General features: G+C 42.7%; 1 protein-coding gene across 1 annotated transcript in view; it reads left to right on the forward strand.

Annotated features, from left to right (window-relative positions):
• Nucleotides 1-15,766, forward strand: part of DNER (delta/notch like EGF repeat containing) — a 324,742-nt gene that overhangs the window by 158,412 nt on the left and 150,564 nt on the right. Inside the window, exon 5 of the mRNA XM_029225741.1 lies at nucleotides 12,772-12,917. Coding sequence (XP_029081574.1) covers nucleotides 12,772-12,917 — 146 coding nt within the window. The remainder of the gene's footprint in view (nucleotides 1-12,771; nucleotides 12,918-15,766) is intronic.

The following is a 15,766-nucleotide window of genomic DNA, read 5'->3' on the forward strand; positions in this document are numbered from 1 at the left end:
CAGTGAGTAGAAGTGGACGTTTCAAGTGCAGTGTCATCTTTTCCCCCTCCCTCCCTCCCTCCCTCCCCTTTCCCTTCCTTTCCCAGCCTCTGAACCCTTGAGCTGAATGGTGACCTTGAGACATTTTTCTTTGTCATGGACCGCAGTCTCCTCCTTGTGGTTCTTTATCTCCTTCATGGTGCAGAAATCTTTTCTTTTCTTTTAAAGAAGATGTTGGGGGTAGGAGTTTATTAATTTACTTATTTATTTTTTTTTGTGCTGCATCTTCGTTTCTGTGCGAGGGTTTTCTCTAGTTGTGGCAAGCAGGGGCCACTCTTCATCACGACGCGCGGGCCTCTCACTATCGCGGCCTCTCTTGTTGCGGAGCACAGGCTCCAGACGCGCAGGCTCAGTAGTTGTGGCGCACGGGCCTAGTTGCTCCGCGGCATGTGGGATCTTCCCGGACCGGGGCTCGAACCAGTGTCCCCTGCATTAGCAGGCAGATTCTCAACCACTGCGCCACCAGGGAAGCCCAGAAATCTTTTCTAAGGAAAAGTCATACTTGTTTTTAGTTAACTTTTCTAATATGATTCTGGCCTGGTCTAATCTCTATTTATCGATATAACACTAAGTTTATTCTGTGAATACTGGCCTGCAAAGCTTGGTTCTGGGCTCTGGTCTTTCTCTCTCTTCTCTGAGAGTGCACTCTTGTCCCAATGGTGTCGAACTCCCCAGATTCAGATGAGGCCCAGATTTAAATCTTCAGCCCTGATGTTCCAAACTACCCGTGTCCTATGTTGAACCACCAACTTGGCCGCTCCGTTCGCGTGTGTGTGGAGGGGCGCATCTCATCTGAATCTCTGACTTAACCTGCCCACGGCGGACATCCTGGTCACTTTCCAGCACCACTGCACACGCCGTTACCACACTACGTATGATTCCTTCTTTTCCCTCATCAATCCTTACGAAAGTCTTCTTGGCTCTTCCTCCAAAGCGTGATCTTTGAAAAAGCATAAATCCTGTGTTTTCCACACTCTTTGGTGGATTCCCGTTGCCCTAAGGGTCACGAGACCCCCTCTAATCTGGCCCGTCCTGCCTCTCTGTCCTCATCTGGGCGCTGGCCCTTGACACACTGACCTTCTCATCCATCTGACACACTGACCTCAGCCATCTGACACGCTGATGTCCTCAGCTCTCTTCACTGGTTCTTTTGCAGCCTTCAGGACGCAACCTAAACGCTGCCTGCTACCTGGAGCTCAGCCATCGCCTGCTGAGTGAGCTCAGCTCTCCTTCTGTCCTGGGTGGCCCTCCATCCCGCCCCATCCCCCCACAGCTGGGTGATGCACCCAGAATGCACGATCTCTCCACTTAGAGGGACTCAGTATTTTGGCCTCATAATCAGAATCGTAGAGTTGGACCGAACACAGTTATTCAAACAGATGTTTATCCATGAACTGTTTCAGAGAACTCTCATTTTACACGTGTTGTGGTTGGAATGAGGAATCTAAGGCACGAACATGAGAAGATGATGAGATGTCCTTCCATAAAAAACGGTGGGAGAACCCCTGAAACTTTTGCTGGACAGCCTTCATTTTCTTTTCTCCATTTCTGCTTTCCTTGTCTTTCTGTATTAGTGTCTCCTTTTCTTCTGTCTCATGCAGTTTCTATCTCATGCTTTGGTTTTCTTTTTCAATCTTCCTTCCTCCATCCCTCCCTCCTTCCTTCTTTCTATTTCCCTTTCCCTTTTATATTTCTCCTCTATCTATTCCCCTTTCTTGCTTATAATTTAAACCATGCTTTTGCTGGAGCAACTTCATAGCCTCCTATGTGGCATCAGTTCTTTAGTTTTTGAAAAGGCCATAGAAAGTGCAGGTGTTGACAAAAGCTCATTCTCTAACAGCTCTGTGGACAGAACTGGGGTGTCACCCTCACTCTGACTTTACCGGTTTTTGTCTTTAGTTAGTCAGTTGCCCTATGGTTCTTGGAATTCTGAATGAGGATAAGGCTTTTTATTCAGGCCCGTCTCAGTAATTATGTTACATATATTGATTTCATACCATTAAGGAAGAGAAAAAAAACTGTGATCATTTCCTTGGCATTTCTTGTAAGCGTGTTAGAAGTGCCACCGTTTTGAGGGCTGAGTCAAAGAAATCACACTGGCTTTTCAACAACCCTCAAATGATCACCCATAAAGCCCCAAAGAACTTCTTTTTTTTTTTTTAAATGAATTCTATTTTATTTCAGATTCCTCCTGCTGCTGCTTTGTAAAGAGCACAGTTCCTGTGCTTGGCACGAGGGCTTTCCTGAGGGCTACTTTGCTCTAACCCAGCTGCAGTTTGAGGAGAGTTAAAATGGACAGGATTACTTTTCATTAGGAGGAGCTCCAAGCATTTTTCCCTTAGACATGATCAAAGGGAGGTGCAAACAACTTACTGAAATTACACCTATACCTGGAAGGAGCCACCATGCCCCGTTCTCCTCATGTGAACAGAGTACTGCTTTAGATAACATGCTTATTATGCTGTTCACTCATTTGGGGGGATTAGGTGACATAATCAGAAATTATGTAGTAATGTGTGATACACTGCTGTAAAGATTGATTTCTTTAAGAGTTTACTAAGGGATTTTAGGACCCAAATACTCAGTCTTGTTAAGCAAATAAAGCTCATGTAGAAACTTTTATCAAAGTTGTCTCCAGGAACTTCAGAGACCTATGATGAGTGAGGGAATATGAATATCACCTAAATATCACAGAGTTGCCTAGACTTTCAAAAATAGACAGGCACAGTGTGCTTTCAGAGGCTCACGTGCCTCTAATTCAAGGTGATCATTACCTTAACAAGAACATTACTTCTGTGACTTAGATTTGTTTTTCTATCAACCAGTGGTTCTTAAGTGGAAGCACATGTCCGAATTACTTAAGGAGTCTTTTAAAATAATATGCCTAGGGCTTCCCTGGTGGCGCAGTGGTTGAGAGTCCACCTGCCGATGCAGGGGACACGTGTTTGTGCCCTGGTCCGGGAAGATCCCACATGCAGCGGAGCGGCTGGGCCCGTGAGCCATGACCACTGAGCCTGCGCATCTGGAGCCTGCGCTCCGCAACGGGAGAGGCCACGACAGCGAGAGGCCCGCTTACCGCAAAATAAATAAATAAAAATAATATGCCTAAACTCCCAAAGTGTATATTGGGCTTTCAGGAAGAAATTTGTTTAGTGTCTTTTTTTTTTTTTGGCTGTATCAGGTCTTAGTTGCGGTACTTGGAGTCTTTGTTGAGGCACATGGGATCTTTCCTTATGGTGCGCGGGCTCGTCTCTAGTTGTGGTGTGAGTTTTTTTCTCTCTCTAGTTGTGGCCCACAGGCTTAGTTGCCCTGCGGTATGTGGGATCTTAGTTCCCCGACCAGGGATCGAACCCGTGTCCCCTACATTAGAAGGCAGCTTCCTTACCACTGGACCACCAGGGAAGTCACCTGTTTACTCTCTTAATATGGAGTGTTTCACGTGCGCAAACGAAGTGTTCCCACTGCTGCCCTGAGGCATCTCGAATCACTTCTAGAACTAGGGCTCACTGTGCAATGGGGGACCCCTGGAAGGGAGTGAGCTGAAGGTTTCTACCCTGAAGATTCAGAGTCAAGGGCTTTTAAGCAGTAATTATTGGAGAGTCAACTGCACTGAAAGCCAGAATGTACTGAGGGCAACACCAAGCACTGAGAGAAATTACGTTACATCCATACATGCGCACAGACACACACACACACACACACACACACATACGTAAAGTTATTTCCTCTGATCGTGACACTGTTCTCCCTTTTCCTTCGCCTGATGAGTTTCCACATATCCTTTGAAACTCAGCTTCACCACACTTTCCCTAGAAAGCCTTTCTTGCTCCCCTTAGGCTAGGTCAGATGCTCCTGACCCAGGTAACTATATCGCTCACTTTATCTTCTGGTTTTCCCTGCTGGACTGTAAATTCCACGAGGACATATATGACATCCATCTTTTATCCATGTATGCCCAGTGCCTACCATGGTGGTCACAGACTTTGTGGACCATCCAGTCTCTGGTACAACTACTCAACTCAGTCACAGTGCAAAAGAAGTCCAGACAATATGTACATAAATGAATAGATTATATTCTAATAAAACCTTATTTACAAAAATTAAAACAAATAAATAACATGCCTACAGGGACCCAGCCAAGACCATTGACACTGAATCACTTATGTTGGAACCTGGAAATATGTACTTGGAAAAAGCGCCTGCAAAAATATAAAGCTTCTGGTTTCTAAACTAGTTAAGGACCACTGCTCTTGACCAAAGTTCGGAGTGGCACAAACCAAATGTGACTTCTCTCTGTAACCTTAGAATCTAATACAGTGCCGGGTTTGTAGAAGTGAGCGCAGGAAATGTTCTTTCAGGAAATGGAAGCGAACTATTTAGGAAACTATATTGTGCATATTTTAAACTGCTCATTCAATTGAATTTCTTTTTTTGACTGAATCAGGAGAAGGCTTTAATTTATTGTTGTAAGCAGCAATTTTTTATTTTTAAATTTTATTTTATTTATTTTTTTATATAGCAGCTTCTTATTGGTCATCAATTTTATACACATCAGTGTATACATGTCAATCCCAGTCGCCCAGTTCGTCACACCACCACCCCCACCCCCCGCCGCTTTCCCCACTTGGTGTCCATACATTTGTTCTCTACATCTGTGTCTCTATTTCTGCCCTGCAAACCGGTTCATCTGTACCATTTTTCTAGGTTCCACATATATGCGTTAATATACAATATTTGTTTTTCTCTTTCTGACTTACTTCACTCTGTATGACAGTCCCTAGGTCCATCCACGTCTGTACAAATGACCTAGACTCTTTCCTTTTTATGACTAATATTCCACTGTATATATGTGCTACATCTTCTTTATCCATTCATCTGTCGATGGGCATTTAGGTTGCTTCCATGACCTGGCTATTGTAAATAGTGCTGCAATGAACATTGGGGTGCATGTGTCTTTTTGAATTATGCTTTTCTCTGGATATATGCCCAGTAGTGGGATCGCTGGGTCATGTGGTAATTCTATTTGTAGTTTTTTAAGGAACCTCCATACTGTTCTCCATAGTGGCTGTATCAATTTACATTCCCACCAGCAGTGCAAGAGGGTTCCCTTTTCTCCACACCCTCTCCAGCATTTGTTGTTTGTAGATTTTCTGATGATGCTCATTCTGACTGGTGTGAGGTGATACCTCATTGTAGTTTTGATTTGCATTTCTCTAATAATTAGTGATGTTGAGCAGCTTTTCATGTGCTTCTTGGCCATCTGTATGTCTTCTTTGGAGAAATGTCTATTTAGGTCTTACGCCCATTTTTGGATTGGGTTGTTTCTTTTTTTAATATTGAGCTGCATGAGCTGTTTATATATTTTGGAGATTAATCCTTTGTCCGTTGATTCGTTTGCAAATATTTTCTCACATTCTGAGGGTTGTCTTTTCGTCTTGTTTATGGTTTCCTTTGCTATGCAAAAGCTTTTAAGTTTCATTAGGTCCCATTTGTTTATTTTTGTTTTTATTTCCATTACTCTAGGAGGTGGATCAAAAAAGATCTTGCTGTGATTTATGTTAAAGAGTGTTCTTCCTATGTTTTCATCTAAGAGTTTTATAGTGTTCGGTCTTACATTTAGGTCTCTAATCCATTGAGTTTATTTCTGTGTATGGTGTTAGGGAGTGTTCTGATTTCATTCTTTTACATGTAGCTGTCCAGTTTTCCCAGCACCACTTACTGAAGAGACTGTCTTTTCTCCATTGTATATCCTTGCCTCCTTTGTCATAGATTAGCTGACCACAGGTGCGTGGGTTTATCTCTGGGCTTTCTATCTTGTTCCATTGATCTATGTTTCTGTTTTTGTGCCAGTACCATATTGTCTTGATTACTGTAGCTTTGTAGTATAGTCTGAAGTCAGGGAGTCTGATTCCTCCATCTCTGTTTTCTTCCCTCAATACTGCTTTGGCTATTCGGTCTCTTTTGTGTCTCCATTCAAATTTTAAGATTTTTTGTTCTAGTTCTGTAAAAAATGCCATTGGTAATTTGGTGGGGATTTCATTGAATCTGTAGATTGCTTTGGGTAGTATAGTCATTTTCACAATATTGATTCTTCCAATCCAAGAACATGGTATATCTCTGCATCTGTTGGTATCATCTTTAATTTCTTTCATCAGTGTCTTATAGTTTTCTGCATACAGGCCTTTTGTCTCCCTAGGTAGGTTTATACCTAGGTATTTTATTCTTTTTGTTGCAGTGGTAAATGGGAGTGTTTCCTTAATTTCTCTTTCAGATTTTTCATCATTAGTGTATAGGAATGCAAGAGATTTCTGTGCATTAATTTTGTATCCTGCAGCTTTACCAAATTCGTTGATTAGCTCTAGTAGTTTTCTGGTGGCCTCTTTAGGATTCTCTATGTAGAGTGTCATGTCATCTGCAAACAGTTTTACTTCTTCTTTTCCAATTTGTATTCCTTTTATTTCTTTTTCTTCTCTGACTGCCGTGGCTAGGACTTCCAAAACAATGTTGAATAACAGTGGTGAGAGTGGACATCCTTGTCTTGCTCCTGATCTTAGAGGAAATGCTTTCAGTTTTTCACCATTGAGAATGATGTTTGCTGTGGGTTTGCATATATGGCCTTTATTATGTTCTGGTAGGTTCCCTCTATGCCCACTTTCTGGAGACTTTTTGTCATAAATTGGTGTTGAATTTTGTCAAAAGCTTCTTCTGCATCTATTGAGATGATCATGTATTTTTTATTCTTCAGTTTGTTAATATGGTGTATCACATTGACTGATTTGTGTATATTGAAGAATCCTTGCATCCCTGGGATAAATCCCACTTGATCATGGTGTATGATCCTTTTAATGTGTTGTTGGATTCTGTTTGCTAGTATTTTGTTGAGGATTTTTGTGTCTATATTCTTGAGTGATATTGGTCTGTAATTTTCTTTTTTTGTAGTATCTTTGTCTGGTTTAGGTATCAGGGTGATGGTGGCCTCATAGAATGAGTTTGGGAGTGTTCCTTCCTCCACAAGTTTTTGGAAGAGTTTGAGAAGGATGGGTGTTAGCTTTTCTCTAAATGTTTGATAGAATTCACCTGGAAACCATCTGGTCCTGGATTTTTGTTTGTTGGAAGAATTTTTTTTTTTTTCTAGTACGCAGGCCTCTCACTGTTGTGGCCTCTTCTGTTGCAGAGCACAGGGTCCGGATGCACAGGCTCAGCGGCCATGGCTCACGGGCCCAGCCGCTCCGCGGCATCTTCCTGGACTGGGGCACGAACCCATGTCCTCTGCATCAGCAGGCAGACTCTCAACCACTGCGCCACCAGGGAAGCCCCTGCTGGAAGATTTTTAATCACAGTTTCAATTTCATTACTTGTGATTGGTCTGTTCATATTTTCTATTTCTTCCTGGTTCAGTCTTGGAAGGTTATACCTTTCTAAGAATTTGTCCATTTCTTCCAGGTTGTCCATTTTATTGGCATAGAGCTGATTGTAGTAGTCTCTTAGGATGCTTTGTATTTCTGCAGTGTCTGTTGTAACTTCTCCTTTTTCATTTCTAATTTTATTGATTTGAGTCCTCTCCCTCTTTTTCTTGATGAGTCTGGCTAATGGTTTATCAATTTTGTTAATCTTCTCAAAACAACAGCTTTAGTTTTATTGATCTTTGCTATTGTTTTCTTTGTTTCTATTTCATTTATTTTTGCTCTGATCTTTATGATTTCTTTCCTTCTGCTAACTTTGGGTTTTGTTTGTTCTTCTTTCTCTGGTTCCTTTAGGTGTAAGGTTAGATTGTTTATTTGAGACTTTTCTTGTTTCTTGAGGTAGGCTTGTATAGCTATAAACTTCCTTCTCAGAACTGCTTTTGCTACATCCCATAGGTTTTGGATCATCGTGTTTTCATTGTCATTTGTCTCTAGGTATTTTTTGATTTCCTGTTTGATTTCTTCAGTGATGTCTTGGTTATTTAGTAACATATTGTTTAGCCTCCATGTGTTTGTGTTTTTTACATTTTTTTCCCTGTAATTGATTTCTAATCTCATAGTGTTGTGGTCAGAAAAGATGCTTGATATGATTTCAATTTTCTTAAATTTACCGAGGCTTGGTTTGTGACCCAGGATGTGATCTATCCTGGAGAATGTTCCATGCGCACTTGAGAAGAAAGTGTAATCTGCTGTTTTTGGATGGAATGTCCTATAAATCAATTAAATCTATCTGGTCTGTTGTGTCATTTAAAGCTTCTGTTTCCTTATTTGTTTTCATTTGTCCATTGGTGTAAGTGAGGTGTTAAATTCCCCCACTGTTATTGTGTTACTGTCCATTTCCTCTTTTATAGCTGTTAGCAGTTGCCTTATGTATTGAGGTGCTCCTATGTTGGGTGCATATATATTTATAATTGTTATATCTTCTTCTTGGATTGATCCCTTGATCATTATGTAGTGTTCTTCCTTGTCTCTTGTAACATTCTTTATTTTAAAGTCTATTTTATCTGATATGAGTATTGCTACTCCAACTTTCTTTTGATTTCCACTTGCGTGGAATATCTTTTTCCATCCCCTCACTTTCAGTCTGTATGTGTCCCTAGGTCTGAAGTGGGTCTCTTGTAGATAGCATATATATGGGTCTTGTTTTTGTATCCATTCAGCCAGTCTGTGACTTTTGGTTGGAGCATTTAATCCATTTACATTTGAGGTAATTATTGATATGTATGTTCCTATTACCATTTTCTTAATTGTTTTGGGTTTATTTTTGTAGGTCCTTTTCTTCTCTTGTGTTTCCCACTTAGAGAAGTTCCTTTAGCACTTGTTATAGAGCTGGTTTGGTGATGCTGAATTCTCTTAGCTTTTGCTTGTCTGTAAAGCTTTTGATTTCTCCACTGAATCTGAATGAGATCCTTGCCGGTAGAGTAATCTTGGATGTAGGTTCTTCCCTTTCATCACTTTAAGTATATCGTGCCACTCCCTTCTGGCTTGTAGAATTTCTGCTGAGAAATCAGCTGTTAACCTTATGGGAGTTCCCTTATAACTCATTATGGGAGTTATTTGTCATTTTTCCCTTGCTGCTTTCAATCATTTTTCTTTGTGTTTAATTTTTGCCAATTTGATTATTGTGTGTCTCGGCTTGTTTCTGCTTGGGTTTATCCTGTATGGGACTCGCTGCGCTTCCTGGACTTTGGTGGCTATTTCCTTTCCCATGTTAGGGAAGTTTTCGACTATAATCTCTTCAAATATTTTCTCGGGTCCTTTCTCTCTCTATTCTCCTTCTGGGACCCTTATAATGCGAATGTTGTTGCATTTAATGTTGTCCCAGTGGTCTCTTAGGCTGTCTTCATTTCTTTTCATTCTTTTTTCTTTATTCTGTTCCATAGCAGTGAATTCCACTATTCTGTCTTCCAGGTCACTTATCTGTTCTTCTGCCTCAGTTATTCTGCTATTGATTCCTTCTAGTGTAGTTTTCATTTCAGTTATTGTGTTGTTCATCTCTGTTTGTTCTTTAATTCTTCTAGGTGTTTGTTAAACATGTCTTGCATTTTCTTGGTCTTTGCCTCCATTCTTTTTCCGAGGTCCTGGATCGTCTTCACTATCATTATTCTGAATTCTTTTTCTGGGAGGTTGCCTATCTCCACTTCATTTAGTTGTTTTTCTGGGGTTTTATCTTGTTCCTTCATCTGGTACATAGTCCTCTGCCTTTTCATCTTGTCTATCTTTCTGTGAATGTGGTTTTTGTTCCACAGGCTGCAGGATTGTAATTCTTCTTGCTTCTGCTGTCTGCCCTCTGATGGATGAGGCTATCTAAGAGACTTGTGCAAGTTTCCTGATGGGAGGGACTGGTGGTGGGTAGAGCTGACTGTTGCTCTGGTGGGCAGAGCTCAGTAACACTTTAATCCACTTGACTACTGATGGGTGGGGCAGGGTTCCCTCCCTATTGGTTGTTTGGCCTGAGTCAACCCAACACTGGAGCCTACCTGGGCTCTTTGGTGGGGCTAATGGCAGCCTCTTGGAGGGCTCACACCAAGGAGTACTTCCCAGAACTTCTGCTGCTAGTGTCCTTGTCCCCACAGTGAGCCACAGCCACCCCCCGCCTCTGCAGGAGACCCTCCAACACTAGCAGGTAGGTTTGGTTCAGTCTCCCCTGGCGTCACTCCTCCTTCCCCTGGGTCCCAATGTGCACAGTACTTTGTGTGTGCCCTCCAGGAGTGGAGTCTCTGTTTCCCCCAGTCCTGTCAAAGTCTTGCAGTCAAATCCCACTAGTCTTCAAAGTGTGACTCTCTAGGAATTCCTCCTCCCATAGCCGGACCCCCAGGTTGGGAACCTGACGTGGGGCTCAGAACCTTCACTCCAGTGGGTGGACTCTGTGGTATAAGTGTTCTCCGGTCTGTGAGTCACCCACCCAGCAGTTATGGGATTTGATTTTACTGTGATTGCGCCCCTCCTACCATCTCACTGTGGCTTCTCCTTTGTCTTTGGATGTGGGGTGTCTTTTTGGTGAGTTCCAGTGTCTTCCTGTCGATGATTGTCCAGCAGTTAGTTGTGATTCTGGTGTTCTCACAAGAGGGAGTGAGCGCACGTCCTTCTACTCCGCCATCTTGGTTCAGGGCCACCTCAATTGAATTTCTACTGGCTCAGCAAATTTAACAGTTGAAAAGAATTTTTAAAATAACCTTTGGAGAGAGGCCTCTTCTAGAGAATTACAGAGCATTCTGTGATCTAAATGCTTAGTAAGGCGACAGATGGTATAGATTTTTCAAATAATTTAATGTGAAGCTAGAGAACAGAGCAAAGAGTTGAAAAATACCTTTATAATTACTACCTGATTTTACCTCCACTACTTTATGTGTAAAAATGTCCTTTAAAATAAGAATTCTGGTAGCACTCCTACATTGTACCAGGCTCTATTCCTCTATCAAAGTTGATAAGCAATTTTTTTAGTAAACTGGAGTTTATGTATTCTAATGATGGCTGTTCTTCCAAGTGGACTTGGTGGATGATAGCATGTTCTGGAAACTCCTCTTTGGGACTTGTCTTTACTGCTCTGGTCCTATGTGTACCTGTATCCTGACTTCCTACTTGCCACTTCTCTGAGACTTGTCCCTTGCCCTCAAGGAAGTTTCAGTAAAGGTGTTTTGACAAGTAACCATCCAAGACATAAAATAATCAGGGACCTGTATGGAACAGTATGTACTTGAGTGCAGATGGACATGGTCGAGCTGGGAGGGGGCTGGGGTATTGGGGAAAGACTTGTGAATAGGATGAGAACTGAGCTATGATCACTGGAGAAGGATCACAGTGTATTCCAGGCAAAGAGGCACCATGGGAACGTTTACAGAGTTGGAATGAGCAGGGCGTTTGCAGGCGCTGGGAGGAGGTTTGAGGTGTCTGTGTGATGTGGGACTGTGACCAAGAAGTAGAAAGCTCTACAAAGGAGGTGTGTTTGCCGAAACCATCTTTTTCATTCTGTCCCAAAGCCAATTTACCATAAAGTTTTCAATAGGAAATCTTAGGAAAAAAGCAACTAGTTCTCTGCGGATGTAAAATACTACTCCGTGTCAGACCAGCAGTGCCTGTCTTTACCGAGACACTAAGAGATATTTGGTTCCTAATTCCAAACTTGAAGTTGAGGTGTGTCTCCACTCCACTCTGACTTGCACAAATTTCCCAACATAACCTTGATGCTTGTGAACAGGATTAAATCCTCTGCTGCTGTTTTGAACCCATCTTCTGCCTGTTAAAAACATCCCTTACACTAAGGTAGTGCTTTGCCCTTTGCAGATTTGTCCCTGCATGTTCCTTAGGGTCCAAGGAGCAGGGTGATCATGTTGCCCCATTGCCCAGACAGCCTCACTTCCTGCCTGTGTCCAGCTGTCATCATAAAAAGCATTCTTTTTTGATGTGAAAAGAGTCCCAGAAAAAAAGAAAATTGGGGCTTAGAGAGGCATGGCTGTCTAGAATCATTTCCACCCCCTTGTCTTAAGCACCTTTTCTGGGTAAACAATACTTACAGTATTATTTCCTCATGCCAGTTGGAGACTATTATTTATTACATATTTATTGCTACCAACTATGTACAAATAACTGCACTTGACATAAAGATCATTCAGTGATAAATATGACACATTAATGCTTTTGTGATCAGTATTCAACTATGATTGGTCCTGTTTTATTAGATGGTTAAAACCACATAACTGAAATTGATACAGCACAGTCAGATTGGTGATCAAGTAGATATTTATGAAAAAAACCAACATAGAATGTGATCCATGTTGCATGCCCACTCTTGAGGGCACTGAGCTGCTCGGGCAGACCCATATAGCAGGGTGGGTAGGGGAGATTTAGTGCTTGCGACTATTCAGAGCAGCCAGGAAGACAGAGTAGGGAGATGCAAGCACGTGGCTCGCCAGGGAAAAGAGTTCAAAAGCAGAGAGAATTCTAAGGTGCTAATGCAGGGATGGAATTCAGAGACAGGGTGGCCCACAGAGGGCAGGAACAGGAGCAAAGCAAAGCAGCTAAGGTGATGACAGAGTGCCTGGCGCTCCTTTTCCTTGGCGACCAGCATCCCTCATGATGCTTGGGAAGAGTGGCCTACCTTAAAGGCCCAAGGTCTGAATGGCCACTAGCCACGCGCTTTTATGCCTTGACTTAACTTACTGCATTTTGTTTTGTTTGCCATACTTGAATGTTGTGTAAACTGTAGTCATAGTCTTGTCAGAAGAATGTTGGTTGGCTTTACATTTACTATTGTCCCATTTTCTTTTAGGTTTTGTGAATGATTCTGTTACTAAATCTATCGTGGCTTTGCGCTTGACTCTGGTGGTGAAGGCCAGCACCTGTGCACCAGGGGAGAGCCACGCAAACGACTTGGAGTGCTCGGGAAGAGGAAGGTGCACCACGAAGCCATCAGAGGTGAGGGGACACCTGGGAGCTTTAAAAATGTATATTTACATAAGACTATATTTACATATAAACACATATATACGCACACAGACAGGTATACACACACATACACACCTACACACACACGTATACACACACACACATACACATATACATATGTGTGTGTGTATGTGTGTATATATATATATATATATATATATATATATATATATATATATATATAAAGGAGGAAGGAGGAGAGAGCAAGTGCATTTGCTGAAAGTCTCCCCGAATTTCTGGTTTTAATTATTTGTATGCAACATATAGATATATAAATTTCCATATAATTTTTAAACGAAGTACTAAAAAAGTTGTACAGTGCTGGACCTCCTCATTTTGGTATCACATAAGGATTTTGTGAGAAGTATTATCATATCTGGTAGCAGAATTGAGAAGCGGAAGAAAGAAAAGCTAAGACAGAGTCATCTCCTTCCCAGTTGCGACCCAATTCCCTCCTTAGACTTTGCACATCTCCAGGGCCAACAGCAGAGTTACAGAAGTAAAGGAAAAGTAAGAGGAGGAACGGGGAGGAGGTAGGGGCTAGAAGGCTGACTCACTGTGTTTGGCCTTCGTGGACCAGCGCCATCAACTCTGGAAGACCTGAGCCCCGTCCCCTCTTCTTTTTAGCAGCTGAGGTCACGTGGGCAGGGGGCAGGGGCTGAGGACATGTCCCAAGTGACGGGGACCAAGAGTCAGACCAGGAAAGGACCAGCCGTCCCGGAAGCTAGTCTCCATCACTCTAGGGCTCCCTTAGAACAATTTTGGCAGGTGGAGTCCAGGCTCCACCTGATCAGGGTGAGACAGGGAGACTCAGCACCTTACCAGGGGCCCTGTTCCATTAGGGAATGCCCATCCGTCTCACCACTTGCTACGTCCAACTCCTGCATCTTTTTCTCCAGTCCCCTCTCTCCAGTCCCCTCTCCCCAGTTCTACACAGATTTATATTGAGGTTCGTGCTACGTGAAAGTGGGTTCCCCAAATCCCCAAAGAGTGTGGTTTATTTTAGACCAATGTGAAGGGTAACACAGGTACATTTTCTTTGGTGCCACCTCCTTGTGGTAATGTCAGCACGTGCAGTAACAGTGGTGTGAACTTAGACGTGAGAGGTCTGGGGCTAATGGACAAAAGGGTTGTTGAAGACACTCATGTTGTCTTGGGAAACCTGTGTCTTAGGTGTAACATTGCAGGGGCTTAAATATACCATTTTCTCGTAAGATGTCCCCTGTAGGAGGCAGAATGTGGTTAGGAACCCAAGAAAGTAGCAGGGATAATAATTTCTGATAAATCTTTGAAAAGGGGCACGAGGGTAAACCAAAGCCACAACCAAATCCCTGGGGGAAGGGAGTGACTGGCGTGAAGCCAGGAAGTGAAGCATGAGATTTCTTTCACAAGCCGAGCCTGCCCCGTAGATCCTGTTTTCTTCTGTCTCGGCCAACTTGGGCTTGCCTCTTTTCTTTCCTGAGGGGAAGCTTTATTTATCAACTCATTCTGTGCAAAAATAAACAAAGTAAAGGGTATTGAGTGTTCTTCTATGACCATCAAGGCTAGGGAGGGGTACAAAAACATGGAAGCAGTGGGGAACTTATCTGATTAGGAGATTCAAGCTATGTCAGATGGAAGGAGTGGGGAGCTTATCTGATAAGGAGGTTCTAGAAGAGGTGAACGTGAGAGTCTGAGGAATGCAACTGCTCGAGGTGGAAGAGGCCGGACCCTCCAAGTGAGGCTGCAAAGCAGAGGCACACGGGTCTTGCCCAGATTCATTCTTAGTATTCCCAATGAACAATTCTGCGGCCCCATTAGCCCTTGAAAAGATCATATTGGTGAAAGAGAAATGTCTTCAACGAAGAACCGAGGGCTGTCTTTAGAATCTTGGGCTGACACAGTGGTTGAGACTCCTTGTGTACTTTCTCTTCTAATGGATGACGCTTCCGGGGAAACTTTTCATCCGAAAAGCAGTCACCCTGTTATCTTAACACATGCGTGTTGATGGCGTGCAGCCTGCCCGGGGGTCTCATCTTCGTGAAAGCTCTAGCTAAGAGGCTCTGCCTGGTGGCTCAGAATGGACTCATTGCAAAGGGAGTAGCAGTATTAAGCACCTGGCATGTAACTTGGCAAACATTGCCAGAGTGCTTTGTTTTTTGTGAGAAAATGACTCAAAAGCCTTGGAATCCATGCTAATATCAGCACAGCTCCGTTATGGGTACCAGCTCCCGAGTGCCCCTTCCCGAGATAACCACTCTGCCCCCTGCCCCTACCTCCCTGTTCCACACCAGGTGCTTCTAAAGTATAGAACTCTGCTGTCGTCGATTCTGTCAAAGCCTGCATTTACCTTCAGTGAATTTAAGGAAACTGTGGCCAGTCATCCTGTCTGAGACATGATAATTACCCCTGGTGACTCTAAGCAAATGATCAGGCTGGAATTACCATGTCCATTTACAGACCTACCACACTGTTATCTTGATGAGAAACATCTGGAGGCCAGTCTTACTGTTCCCCAAAAGACGGTGGGGGATTGAAGAGCCACGGCAGCAGTGGGAATGGAAAGGCAGGGCATCTTTTCTGTGTCCACTCGAGTCCCGTGGTTTTCTGTGATTGTTGTTTTGGCTGTTGTAGCAGCTTACACTGTTGCTAGCAATAAAAGACTGTTGTTCTCTAGTTTCTTTCTTTTTATTGTTTCTCAAAATTAGGAGTTATGTAGCCCAGCCTTCCACCTAATGCAAGAATCTGTCATACAAAACGAAAAGAACTGTATTTGGTGGTTTAATTTTATTGTTTCTCATCATTTTTATATCTTTTTGTTAGATCATTCATCAAGATAA

Source organism: Monodon monoceros, unplaced genomic scaffold (assembly GCF_005190385.1).
Source record: "Monodon monoceros isolate NGI ecotype Baffin Bay Population unplaced genomic scaffold, NGI_Narwhal_1 Super_Scaffold_16, whole genome shotgun sequence".
In the NCBI taxonomy this organism is placed as follows: domain Eukaryota; kingdom Metazoa; phylum Chordata; class Mammalia; order Artiodactyla; family Monodontidae; genus Monodon; species Monodon monoceros.